The sequence below is a fragment of the Cyprinodon tularosa genome, unplaced genomic scaffold (assembly GCF_016077235.1).
Source record: "Cyprinodon tularosa strain WSP-4 unplaced genomic scaffold, ASM1607723v1 ctg545, whole genome shotgun sequence".
NCBI lineage: Eukaryota > Metazoa > Chordata > Actinopteri > Cyprinodontiformes > Cyprinodontidae > Cyprinodon > Cyprinodon tularosa.
The window spans coordinates 182732-196949 of record NW_024039280.1 but is presented as its reverse complement, the minus strand read 5'-3'; the positions used below and the strand labels follow the sequence as shown (position 1 = coordinate 196949).

Genomic DNA, 14218 nt, shown 5'->3' with positions numbered 1-14218 from the left:
GGAAGTATTTTAAGATCCCATTTCCGGTGCAGACCGCGCAGAGGCGACTGATAAAAGAAAGGATTTTAAGGTATTTATTTTCTATAGAAATACATTATTAACCTTTAACACATATTTTAGTATGTTCACTATTTTTGGGAGGGGAAAACGTCATTTAGGTATTTTTAACAAAATAAAATCGAGGACGACCGGGAAATATCTGTGGATGCGCATGCGCAAATGACCTGATGGCGCATGCGCAAAACATGTTTGATTCTCGGACGACCGTGGGCAAATCGCTCAGTGCGCATGCGCAAACAAGGATTATTCTTCCGCTTCCTCTCGAGGCAACAGAATCAAAACAAACACAGAATCATGGCGGCGGTGCGAGTGAGATGGAGTAAGTCGACAGAGAAGCAGCTCGTGGAACTGTGGAAAGCTCACCCCTGCCTCTTTGATGTTGCCTCCCAAAGCTACTATGACCGAAAAAACAGGGAGAAAAGTTGGGAGGCGATCGCACACCAATTACAGCTACCAGGTACGTTTTTGTCTTGACTAGCAGCATGGTTCAGAAGGCATTGTTGTGGTTGGTAGTGTGTTCGCGGGGGGCCGTGTGTGGAGAGAGAGAGAGAGAGAGAATTACTGGTAATATATGTGATGAATTACACCTGTTTCTTTTGCAGTGAATGAGGTTAAAACCCGCGTGACGTCACTCCGGACGCAATATGGAAAGCTGCTGAAAGCCAAGCCCAGGCGAGGAGGTGGCCGGAAACCATTGACTCCCAAGCAGAAGTGGATACTTAAACACGTGGATTTTTTAAAGGGTCATATCATCCACAGACATACAGAATCTACAATGAGCGTAAGTCTATAGAACCACAGTGTAAAGGGGATATTGGTGAGGAAATAATGGATAAAAGTCCGAACTAATGCACACACTAAAAATTTACAAAGTGAAAAGCCTTGAAGTTCTTGATATGATATAAAGTCTCTCCTGACAACCTTAACCTAGTGATACTTAAGTGTGAAATTCTCTGAAGTAGCTGATCCAATTTCTTTCATTGTAATCACTTCTGACTGATTTCTTTGCTGTTTTTCACAGCCCACCACTGAGTCAGAGGAGGCATTTGAGGGCGAGGGGGATTCATCCACGTCAGAAACTGAAGCTGAAGTGGAGGAAGAGGACAGTAGTTCGTCTTTGACATGTCAGCTTGTCCGGAAAAAAGAAGAAACAAAACAAAAGCCACAATCTGCTCAGCAATGCCTTGAAATGGCCGAACTATCACTGCTCCAACAGATACAGAAAACTCTCGTTTCCAATGCAGACTCCACGGAGCTATTTGGACAGCAAGTAGCCTCTGAGTTGAGAAACATCAGAGATAGAGCAGTACAATTAAGGCTGAGGCGAAACATCATGAACATGATTTATGATGCACAGGAGGCCGAGCATATTGGTCAAAGCCAGTATGCAAGTCAGCTGGCTAGTCCGTCGTCGTGTTCCTCCCCAAGACAACCCGGCCCCATCTAGGCTGCCTATGTCATTTACTAGCATGATACATCGTGAGTAGATGAAAACAAAGCTCCTAAGTTTGGCTCTTTGTGACCAAACTACCTCATTTTTTTTTTATTTTTTTGTTTTGTTTTAAGCTATATATGGCACTAAAAAAAGTCTGTTTTTCATAAAAATGTAGATTTGTTTTCATTTGTGTTGTGCCAGCTTCTTCTTATTTTTATTTTTAATTTTTTGCAGCGTTTGCACGTATTTTTAATAAATATTTTTGTATTAAAGGACTAAATCATTTTCATTTATCTTTTCCATTTATGGTTTTTAATATGTTTTTAGATGCAAGAACTTGTTAAATTATGCTTAATGGCTGTATTCAAGTTTACGGGTTTGACTTTTATTTAAGTTTAGATTCATTAAAGTGTAACCTCCAAAAATCAGCTTATGTTGCATTTATGCTGTAAATTGGGTCTAAAGCAGCGGTTTCCAACCACCGGGCCGCGGACCAATACCGGTCCGTCGGTCATTTGGTACCGGGCCGCACAGAAGAAAAAAAATATATATATAATTTATCAGAGTCTGAGTGATGTTTTATTTTGAAAAATATTTTAAAAAATTGCGGTATTCTCTCCCAATTACATCAGTAGGTGCATCTGTGCCTCTTGACACAGGTTAATTCAGGTCAAGACTCATCCTATTTCCTGCATTTAGAGTGACCAAAACAAAGCTACGGAGCAGACTGGACATCAGGGGCCTGTTTCAATAAGGAAATTCAACCAACTCTGAGTTAAAACCTGAACTCTGAGTTGACTTATCCAGAGATTGGAAACTCTGAGTTCTGGGTTTCAGAACAGCTGAAATGAGTTAGTTCAATCAACTCTAAATTGTCTGACTCTGAGTTAAGCTCGTGCACCACAACTATAAAAAGCCATCATCAATGGAGCACAGATATTACGAGTCACCATGGCAACAGCGTCAGACAAAAAAAGGTGTGCATATTTCTCACCAGCAGAACTGGATGTGCTTATGCAAGCATATGCAGAATTTGAACATGTATTTAAAAAAAAAAAAAAAGCAACACGGCTGCAGCAGCGAAGGAGAGAGAGTTAGCTTGGGTGAAAATAGCTGCTCGAGTCAATGTGTAAGTTTACATTTTAATTACTTTTATACAGTGTTGGGTGTAATGAATTAAGTTACTCAAGTCATATAAATACTGTAATTAAATTAAAGACTATATTTTAAATAGGTATATTTTGATTTGAACTTTCTCCCTCTAGTTACACACTTTGGTCAATTTAAGATTAATTCATGCAATTGAATATTGTTTATTTGAAAGCATTAGAAGTGCAGTTTCTTGTCTCTCCTTGTATTGTTCAAGTGGTTGAGGTTGATTTGGGATTTAGAAAGTAATTAATAAGTAAGTAAAACAAATTAGTAAGTAGACCAATACTTTCTAGAGACAGTAATTATTACATTAATCTAATTAGACTTGTTGAAGATAAAATTTGTAGTTAGTAATTAAGAACTATTTTAGAGTAACTTACCCAACTGTTATAATATCAGAGGTGAAACTGGAAGAACAGTATTTTATTAAACCTAATTTAGTTTTCATGGATAGGTGCAATCCTGCAGGCATCAAAAGAACATGGCAGCAGCTGAAAATGAAATATAAAAACATACTTCAAGCAGGTAAGCCTTGAGCACATCATGGGAGTAGAGTAGCTACCTGGCTTTACAAACAGGATCATCCATAAAAGGACATGCCATTTCATTCCCTTTGATGCGCTCTACGTGACTGAAATGTGGGCAATGAATACTGTATGTCCCCAAAGAATCAATGAGGTGTTTAAACACCACTTCCTCTTTAAAAAAGGGGAGGAGACCAAAATAAACTCTGGATTTTCTGAAGAAAACCTGCTCCCGACCAGGTTAGGTTCACAGAGTAAATTCCCATGGTAACTGACTCTGAGTATAAGTTACCTCTCTTTCAGAAACGGGCTTGACTTACTCTGCTTTCTCAGGTTTAACTTACCTCCCTTTCTGAAACAGAAAACCCAGAGTTTCCCTCATTTCAGCGTTAACAAACTCAGAGTTTTCACTTAACCTCCTTTCTGAAACAGGCCCCAGGAGCACACTTCGTGTCATTGTATCCGGTTATGCCTAGATGGGACCGGCTTGTTTTGGAGAAACAAGCTCAGGGTTCCCACTAATTCAACATAATGATCAGTTTTATTTGATTTTATGCCAGTCGGATCATTTTATTTGATCATATTTACCCCCCACACTTTAAAGGCCAGTCCGTGAAAATATTGTCTGACGTATAACCAGTCCGTGGCACAAAAAAGGTTGGGGACCGCTGGTCTAAAGGATTCTATAGGTAGGGCGATTAAACCGTTCAGCCCTTAAACAGCGAGTCTGCATCAGGCTCACTGGGGCTATGTCTGCACATCAGCCCTAGATCTCTCAAACACTATGTAGGGGTTTAGACAGATGATCTCTACTTTTCGCTCCCGGTTGTTCACGTAACTCCGCCTTTGCACACGGCGCCTGAACCATCTTTGTTATTTGTCGCCGCTGTCAGGTAACGGTAGCCATAGGCTACAGCTGGCCACTGTGACAACAGATCCCATGATAGCCAGCACTATTCAGACAGCACTTGGTATAGTGACTCCTGAAGCACTTCCTCCTTTGCTTAAAGGGGAGCATCATTTTTTTTTTATATTGGCCCCTTGATTTTATGTTATTACATCATGTTCTACTCACCCATATGAGTTTTGTGTCATTTGGAGCCGTTCTGAAGATATTCCGGTTATATCCAAGTTACGTCTTCCTATGGGCAACGACTTGAAGGCACAAACTAAACTGTTCATAATTTATCATTTATGGTACGCCAGCATTCAGAACATGTAGGCCAATCACTGTCCCCCAGACATCTGCAGTTATATTTTTTATATTAATATTTTTTTTAAACAAAGCGGAGTGTGTATGATGTCATCCGCGCGCCGGCTACCGTTCATTCTTCCTGTCTGCTGAACTGCAGCTAGTTTTACTCACATGCCTGGAAGATGTCTAGTGCTGCTACCACAGATGATCTAGCTCCCCAAATGAAATTGACCGATTCAGATTAGTTAGACGAATGAATATGAGGATTAGAGCAAGCATCTCCAAAATCGGTCCTCAACGGGTGCTGTCCTGCAGGTCTCAGAGGTCTCCCTGCTCCAGCACAGCTGATTTACATTGATAGTTGATTAACAGGTGTTTGCTTAACTGCAATCATCAGAATCAGCTGTGCTAAAGCAGAGAAACCTCTAAAACCTGCAGGACAGTGGCCCTCCAGGACCGACTTTGGGGATGCCTGGAGTAGAGCGTAGCCGCCTGTGGCCCGGGCTGTCTGTCACAACTCCAGTCTGGCGTGCGTATGACGTCATACACATGCTGATATAAATATAAAAAATATAACCGCGGATATCTGGGGGACAGTGATTGGCCTACATGTTATGAATGCTGGCGTACCATAAAGATTAAATGATGAACAGTTTAGTTTGTGCCTTCAAGTCGTTGCCCATAGGAAGACGTTACTTGGATATAACCTAACGGAATATCTTCAGAACGGCTCCAAATGACACAAGACTTATATGGGTGAGTAGAACATGATGTAATAACGTAAAATCAAGGGCCCAATGTAAAAAAACGGTGATCCCCTTTAAATACCCTTACTGATTTTAGGTAGTAGGATGAGCCCAAGACTCCTTCCAGTTGGTCGATAATGGGTCGCCATGGTAAGTGCTATCCGAATAGTGCTAGCAGTAAGGAAGTAGCAAGGAGCAGGAAGAAGGATCCTAATTTGCATAATTCAATTCCATTTATTTCTAAAGTGCCAATTCACATCATGTCATCTCAACGCACTTTCCAGTTCACCCATTCAGATTGATTCAAAGTTTTCTACCTAAGGAAAACCAGTTGATTGCATCGACTCATTGACTCTTCAGCAATCCCTCACACTAAGCATGCTTGTAGCAACAGTGGAGAGGAAAAACTCCCTTTGAACAGGAAGAAACCTCCAGCAGAACCAGGCTCAGTGTGAGCGGCCATCTGCTGAGGCCCACTGGGGTTCAAGGAGACAGAAGCAGAGAGCTCCGAGCCAGCTCCCATGTCAGAGGATGACGAGATCACATCCAGCCAATCACAGTCAGAGAAACAGGACTAAAGGCAGATCTTGAACATCTAGAAACAAAGGTGTTGATGGAAGCAGCACAGCTGATATTTCTCTCCAGGATGGAGTCACAGCCAAACAGGAACAGACCAGATGAAGCTACATGAGAAAAAGCAGAGAGAGCAGAACGTTAGAGATTGAACTAACAGATTCTGCAGAGTGGGAGAATAGAGATAGAATGAAGCAGAATGATGAAAAAGGGAAAAGTCCCTATGTCCTCCAGCAGTCTAAGCCTATAGCAGCATAACTGTAGAGATAGCTCAGAATAACCTGAGTCACTCTAACTATAGAGTGGCATAAGGACCTGATGAACAATGAACTATTTTAACTGAAGCCGTGTGCTTAAATTTAACGGTCTTCCTTTAATCCAGAAATATTGTTTCAGTTCTGTTTTGTTTGTTGTTTCAGCTGAAGAAACGTTGTTTTGATTTCTCCTCTGCATTTAGGTTTAGGTTTAGATTTAGGTTTTTACATATACATAGATATACGTACAGATATATATATAGAAGAGCTATATTTGTATATATATTTTATCTCTTTTTATTCTTATTTTTTATCTTTATTATATTGTATAGTTGGATGTGTGTATATATCATGTAAAACTGTAACTAGAGCGTGTAACAAAAGTAATTTCCCTCTGGGATTATTAAAGTATTTCTGATTCTGATTTACGCCTTTGGCTGGAAGGGTTCATGGTCATCTGCATAGTTGTTGTTTACTCAAACCTATCTCAAAGTGGGAGCTTGTAGAGTTGGGTCCATAAATATTTTGATACCAACACAAACGCTAACTGAAACATATCTGAGTTATAGTTATACAATAGACATAAGTATAAAGTCCAAGCCTCTAGTTTTCATTTTAGTGAATCAGCTTTAAAACCGAACAAAGGGTGTAGTAGTTCCAGCCCCTTTGTGTGCCACCCTGCTTTTTAAAAGGGACTAAAGCTAATTAGACAATTAACTCAAAGGCTAATTCATGGGCAGGAATGAGCAGGACTCTTGTTATGTAATTCTTAGTGAAGCAGATAAAAGGCCTGTTGTTGATTTGAGGTGTGGTGCTCGCATTTGGAATATCTTGTTGTGAAGAAAATATGCGGTCAAAGGAGCTCTCTGTAAAGGTGAAACCAGCCACCCTTAAGCAGCGAGACAGAAAAGCCCATTTTAGACATTTATACGATTAAAAGAGCGAGAACATTTACATCCGTTGTACATCCTAAGAAAGAAAGAGGGAAGCTAAAAATCATCTAAAAGAGAAACCAAAAACAACACACCCTTGGAATAACATCCTCTGAAAAGATGAAACCAAGATCAACCTCTACCAGGACGGTGCAAAGACAGAAACTAGGCGAAGGCGTGGTACAGCCCAGAATCCACGGCACACCACGTCACCTGCAAAACATGGTGGAGGCCGTGTGACGCTCGCTCAGTAGTGATTAATGATGATGTGACACAGAAAGCAGCCAGATGAACTAACATACTGTGAACTTAAATACAACCAAACTATGGAGGATAAAAAGTGCCAAAATGAATCTGTCAAAATCACCCATCAAAGTTAGGGGGCGGTTTTCTAACACCTGATTGGTCACCCTGCACATTAAGGCGAAGCAAATTGATTACAGAGACTCGATTCGCGTTAACCCCGCCCCCTAACTTTGATGGGTGAGTTTGACAGATTCTTTTAATGGTTTCGATGCACTACGACACAGGACCATGAAATAATTAAATGCACACTGAAATAATTATATATATTTTTTAAATAAAATGAAGACGTATTTTATTAAATTAATGACACATTTATATATTTAATTCCTTATTTATTTAATGAATTACACATTTAATTAATTGTTAATCGCTGTATTTATTTATTTAATCATGGCACTTTATATTAGTGACGTGGTTTTAATTAATGAATGACACATTTATTTATTCAATTCCACATTTAATTAATTATTGACACATTTAATTATTTATTTAATGCTGTATTTATTTATTTAATTTTGGCACTTTTTATCCTCCATACCAAACTGATTGCTCAGCTTTTTGTTAGATGGACGGTGACCCAAAGCGTAAAATTAAGGCAAAGAAGATGAATATTCTCAAATGGCTGATATTAACCCGACTGAAAATATATTTCCCTTATTGCTGGTGCACAGCAAAAAATCGAAATTTGAAAAGGTAATTCTTTTTTAAAATAAGTGCATTTTTTTCTTGAATTTAGGAGGTAAGTGAGACACTTTGCCAAAGAAACCATACAATTTACAATTAAAATAAGAAAAAAGAACTGCATTTTCTTATTTCAAGTGCATATTATCTAATTAACTTATTCTAAGAGTAAAAATACTAATTCAGTTGGCAAACAATCTTATTTTCCTGCTTTAAATTAAGAGTAAATTCACTTAATTTAAGACATTTTCATTTATTTCTAGATCATTTTTGCAGAAGAATAAAAAGAGATAAAATATATACACATATAGCTCTTCTGTATATATATCTCTACGTATTTCTATGCATATGTAAAAACTTAATCCAAATAAAGTGAAAATCCAAGTAAAGTGATAAATCCAATTAAAGTGAGGCGTGGCGTGCAAAAATAGTGCATAAATGTCAATTACGGGTGCGTGGGGGTGGGGGGTGAATCACTTAAGGGAGATTGATGATCACAGGTAGGAATGATTTCATGTGGCGCTCTGTGGTGCATCTGGGTATCTGATGATCTTATTTTAAGGGTAAAATGTCTCATTCCATTGGTAGATCTTCTTATTTACCTGCTCAAATGAAGGATAAATACACTTAATTTCAGAAATGTTAACTCATTTCTAGATTGTTTTTGCAGTGTGCTCTGAGAAAGTTGCAAGTACTCGGTTCAATCCTCAAAGCCTCCACTCTGGGTCTCTGAAATGGCAGCGCACTGCTCCCCAAGGGGATGGGTTAAATACAGAGAGTGAATTTCTCCAATCTGAGATTAATAATTTGATATTATATATTAAAACAGCTGCTGTAAAAAGGAGGAAAGCAGCGTCTGGTGATGTCTATAGGCTCAAGACTTCGGTTTCAATCAGGAAATGAACATTTTAGAATTATTTAACTTATGCAATTAATTTTAAGTCCCTGAAATAAAGCAATTGTGATTTAATAAAAAAGGATAAATTTTCTTTCATTTTAATGTACTTGTTTTACTCAACCTACTGATTTAAAGCTGAAATTCTAAACTTAAGTTGCATCTGAACTTTGAACCTAAATGTAGATATTGAATAGGCAGATAGGCTCTAACTTCACTGATAAAGGAGGTCCAGATTTGGCCGAAAGGTTGATTCTTTGAGTAAAAAGAAGATTTTTTTTTAAAGAAGAACATACAGTAGATGTCTTTGCCGCTTCCAAAAACATATTAAAAGGCTTCCACTGTTTCCTAGCGTACCACAAAACTTCCAAATTAAAATGAAAAGGCCTAGACAGAAAGCGTTTCCTCCACAGTCGAAACCTTCAGCCATGATGTCTTCACCGAAGCTCTTTCCTCACTATCTTCTCCATCAACGCCGTACTCTGATACTACAGAGTCATGTGAGGACTGGACAGGACTTTGGAAGTGATACAGCAGAACAAAAACTGAAAGCAGTCATTCTTCGGTTCCGCTCTGCTGCCGCCACCTCAGACACTCACCGCTGCCACCATATTGACCTATGACTCCTTTCTCATAGCACTCCAACACCCCATCAAAAGTATCTGTTATTAATGCATAGTACATGTCAATAGATCATTGCTATATCGTAGTTTAGGCATCGTTATATTTTGATCATATTTCATCTGATTACATTACTGATTTTAGATTTAAACAGATTTTTGTGATGATAAAAATTATAATCCTTTCATTTTCTGCATGAATGTAGTTATATATAAATAAGGACGTTGTATAAAATGAAACTTATGGAAGTTTCTTTGGAATAAATATGCCTGCAGCCAGGGATCTAAAAAAAAGTCATGACTGTTTACAGTGTGCTCTACCAAAGAATGCAAAAGCATGGAAAGTTGAGTGGAAGGAAAAAGCTGTAGCTGGAGTCAGAGATGTTTGGAAACATACATCCAGGAAATATATCACATCTGTCACTGTTTGCTGTCATTTTATGACACCATAGTGACGTTTTAATGGAGATTCCTGAAATAGAAGTCACAAACAATATGCATAGAGGAATTTTTAAAAAGTTATAAAGGAAACCTTCCCAAGAAGACTGACTTTGAGAAAATAAAACACCCTCAGAAAAATTTAAATACAAAAAAGGGGAAAAAAATCTCTTAAAAGAAAGACTAGAACTCTTTAAGAACAACAACAAAAAAATCCTTTGCATTTTATCAGGTAATCCAGGTCCTGGAGGCTTGGAATAGTTAGTGGTTTACTTGGGGGCCAGAGTGAAGTTCTGTCAGTCAATGATGATTTGTGGAGTGATGACTTGGCTGCTGCTGGTCCATGTTTTTTTATTAAATAAAAAAAAAAAAAAAAGAAAAAACTTCACGTTTCCCTCTGCTAGTAAACTTTATAAAGTGTTAATTTCCACAAAGATCATACACCTACCAACATGTTGACATCATTACTTCTTACAGCAACCTCCTACTCAGACAAAACATTAAAACATACAAAACATCTGTAATTCTGACTCAGATTTATAGTATTATTGACAATTATTGACATTAAATCTACATCATGTCCCAGAACCAAGGGAGCTCTTCAAGAAAAACAGCTTTATGTTTTAATCAATTTATCATTGTGTATCTATTTATTTTACATTTTTTTTAATCTCAGGGGACTACGAATAACATTGATAATCTGCTAAAAGATTTTTTTGTCTCTATTTTTCCATGGTCGACATGCTCTACCTGCTGTTCACAGAGGGGAACACCACCGGAAGACGCTTTATGTTTTAAATCTCGCGATATCAGGCCGAGCGAGACTTGTGGACGTTCTTTTCCACTGGATCATCGGGCAAGATGGTAGGTATCGCTGCTGGAGCAGTGCTTTTTAAACTCTATCCTGGTCCATCTGGGCTTTTCTGTGGATTATTTTAACAGCTGGTTGTATCGTCCGACCTTTACAGAGTTTTTCTAACATTTCTGATGAATATTGTTTCATAAAATGGTTTAAATTGTTGCGGTTGGTTGTGTTTTAGCCTTAGCTTTAGGCCGGCTGTTTGCTACTTAAAACCGATAATTGAAAGTACCCTTTTGTTTAATCTAAAAGTAAATCGCATTAAACTCTGTACAGGCGTCTTATTAAGCGGCTCAGTTAGTGTTTTATAAGTATAAACATGTCCGGTTGTAATCGGGTTGTAATCAATCGTGAATGCTAACCTGTTTAGCCACACTCGCTAACTAGAGTGATGCTTGACTCTGGCAGGCGGACACCGAGATCAAGAAGAAGCGTACCTTCAGGAAGTTCACCTACAGAGGGGTGGACCTGGATCAGCTTCTGGACATGTCCTAGTAAGTGACTCTGATCTGCTACAGTTTCTGCACTCAGAATGATGCCATTACTAATGTTCTGAACGTTTATAACCAGGTGGATTCAAAGTCAAACTCCTTGTCGGTCTAATACCTGAGCCTATGACACAGAATCTGATTCCTTATTTATAGGAACAGAAATATAATTATTAATATCACATTGGGTCATATTTGGGTTTATATGCTTGGTTTGGTGATTTTATTTTATTAAAGACCAGAATGTGTAATTGGAGATCTGAACTGGAGATTTTTTTTTTTTTTCTTCTGTCCAATGGCCGTCTCATCTGTTTGCACATCTTCAGCTTCCATCATGACCTTCAGTTTTTTTCTCCTCCTTTATGCTGACTTAAAGATGTAGAACTAAGGCTCAGATGTCAAACTCTGGTCTGGCAGGACCACTGTTTTGCAATCTTTGATCCTTCTCTTCATCTTGCCTTATATGGCAAATATTTACAATAATTTGAAGGACAGACCCCCATGAGGACAGGATATTGAGATCACTGCCCTATAAAATGTGTTTTCCATAAAAGCTGCAGACATTTTTACATCTAGCAGGTTTCCTCTGACAGAGTGCTTAGTCCAAATAGAATAACATTGCTCTATCAAGCTCGACCTTCCCGTTATCTGCTTAAATCTTTCTTCTGCGTTTGCAGCCTGAATGAACCAAATAACCTTTTTAACTACATAATTTTAGCACTTTGCTAAGCCTGAATATGGCTAAGCTGAAATGTTCCTCACTGTTGAACAGATGTGCACAGATGTAGTGCTGGTGTGCTCTTGTCTTACCATAGTTGGTCATATTAGTATAGATGAGATTCACCAGGACAAAGTGAAATAAATAATTTGTATCCAAATTCCTTTCATTTTTTTATTTTATTTTTTAAATTTTCTTGCTTCTTATAACTGCCATTAGAACAGATTTTTCTCAAAGATGTGCAGGACACCATCCCTGGAGGACTGGAAAATTTTGCTTTTGTAATATATGGAGAGAAATATTGTTTAAAAAAAAAAACTTCATAGAAAATTATTTTCAATTTGGAGCTTTACATGAGCAGTTGTTTTTATTTAGATTATATATGCAAAAGCTTTTTTTCTGAGATTTTATTCATTCATTTTTTTGTGTTATTTTTTGTTTATGAAACTTAAGTTGTAGGATTTTATTAAGTTTTCCAAAGTTCCATTTCTGAAACCTGTTCTTTGCCTTCTATAATAGGATGCATTAATCACTGGGTCTTAATATTCCTAAAAAAAATTTTTTTCTTCAGAAACCTTGCATGGGAGAAACATGCTTAAAATGTGACCCTGTTGCTTATGTTGGGTTGTCTCTTCCTAAATCCAAACTTCATAGACATGCTTTGAATTTAGCTGAAATCAGTTTGAAGGTGATGCAGGAGTGCAAAGCTAAACGTGTGTAAAATGTCAGTCGATCTTATGAAATGAAACTCCAACTCTAAAGAAAAAAGTTTGTAACCTTCTGTGTGTCGTGTCTCTGCAGCGAGCAGCTGATGCAGCTGTACTGCGCCCGCCAGAGGAGGAGGCTGAACCGCGGCCTGCGCCGCAAACACCAGTCCCTCCTCAAGCGGCTGCGTAAAGCGAAGAAAGAGGCTCCTCCTATGGAGAAACCAGAGGTGGTGAAGACCCACTTGAGGGACATGGTGATCCTGCCAGAGATGGTCGGCTCCATGGTCGGCGTGTACAACGGCAAGACTTTCAACCAGGTTGAGATCAAGGTGAGCGTCTCTGACCGATGCTGGGAGTTCAAGATGGAAGCTTTTCATTTTCTCTACAGACTGAAACAGTTTTGTTTTTCTACCCTTAAACCAGCTCAACTTTTCATCCCACTGTTTGATGTGTAATCCCACCGGTCTGATTTAGTTTTTGTCCTTTTTTCCCTGCAGCCTGAGATGTGTGGCCATTACTTGGGAGAGTTCTCCATCACCTACAAGCCAGTCAAGCACGGTCGCCCTGGTATCGGAGCCACACACTCTTCCCGTTTCATCCCTCTGAAGTAAAATGGCTGTATTGTTTATATAAATAAAACAGAAAATAAACTGGGCTTCCCCACAATGTTGTAATGTTTTTTTCTTTTTTTATTGCATCAAATCTTGCATAAGCCTATATTTTTAAAATATTTTGAATCTTATATTTCATTAGTTACACCTTCCATAGTTTATTTTAATGAATATTATGGTGGCTTCCATCGGATCTGTGTGCTGTACTTATGGCTGAGGTATAAAGCATGTCAGGTGCACTTTCTCAAAAATACAGACGTTAATGTTAAAATAACCTATAAAAGAATAAAAACTGGATCTTGAAGTCAATCCCTTTGGGGTTTATTCAGCACTGGCCTTTTATTTTATTTGTATTTCATTGAAATTGAGACCAAAAACTAGATAAATGATTGTAGCAGGAATTATTAACCATGGGAGTGATTTTTTTTATTGATTTTTAAATAAAGTCGCATTTTAGGCAAGCCTGGTCCTTTCTGGTTTTAATAGAGGTTTAATCTAGATAAAGGGATTAGTTCCTGATGGATTTATTTACAGTTTGTTTTTTGGCGACTGAACACCAGACAAAAGCCGCTTCTCTAAAAATACAATGCATGGGGGGGAATAAAAAAAAAGAGGTGCGTCTTGGAAAAAGTACCGATGTGTAACTAGTCCACCGGGAGCAAGGTTCCCCCCTCTCCTCCGTTCCCAGCCTGTGTGCCAGCTGCATCTTGTGCGGCTGTTTCGGCCATGGATTCAGCCGCGAAACCTGTCTGACACCAAGCTAATAACCCATAGCTGATAAAAGAAGCTGTTACCTAACCGGTAAGTAGCGGGGTTAATTTGAGCCCGGGCATTAGAAGGTTGTCCGGGATCAGTTTTCACAGAAAGCGCCGCCGCGGCTACCAGCTTCGGTAGCTAGCTAGCTAGCCGGAGAGCGAAAGTGACAGAGAAGGAGAGTCCTGTCAGAATCCAACCAATGAAGAAAACTGCTGTTTAATGACCGCGTCCAACAGCTCTGGCCTTTCAAGGTCGCTGTGATACATAA

General features: G+C 38.7%; 3 protein-coding genes across 5 annotated transcripts in view; all 3 read left to right on the top strand.

Moving 5' to 3' along the window:
- Window positions 1–298: 298 nt before the first annotated feature.
- On the top strand, window positions 299–1707 carry LOC119796366. Its single transcript, XM_038304875.1, has 3 exons — window positions 299–517; window positions 663–841; window positions 1082–1707. The coding sequence occupies exons 1-3, from the start codon at window positions 355–357 to the stop codon at window positions 1505–1507; spliced, it is 768 nt and encodes a 255-aa protein (XP_038160803.1). The 5' UTR covers window positions 299–354; the 3' UTR covers window positions 1508–1707.
- Window positions 1708–10546: 8839 nt separating this feature from the next.
- On the top strand, window positions 10547–13249 carry rps15 (ribosomal protein S15). The gene is made up of 4 exons (XM_038304863.1): window positions 10547–10675; window positions 11079–11164; window positions 12678–12912; window positions 13081–13249. Exons 1-4 carry the CDS (start codon window positions 10673–10675, stop codon window positions 13192–13194), a joined length of 438 nt encoding a protein of 145 aa, XP_038160791.1. The 5' UTR covers window positions 10547–10672; the 3' UTR covers window positions 13195–13249.
- Window positions 13250–13838: 589 nt separating this feature from the next.
- LOC119796363 (dipeptidyl peptidase 9-like) overlaps window positions 13839–14218 on the top strand; it is a 34604-nt gene continuing 34224 nt past the window's right edge. For all 3 annotated transcript variants that reach the window (XM_038304872.1, XM_038304871.1, XM_038304873.1), the window contains exon 1: window positions 13839–13995. The gene's annotated coding sequence lies outside the window, so the exon portion shown is untranslated. The remainder of the gene's footprint in view (window positions 13996–14218) is intronic.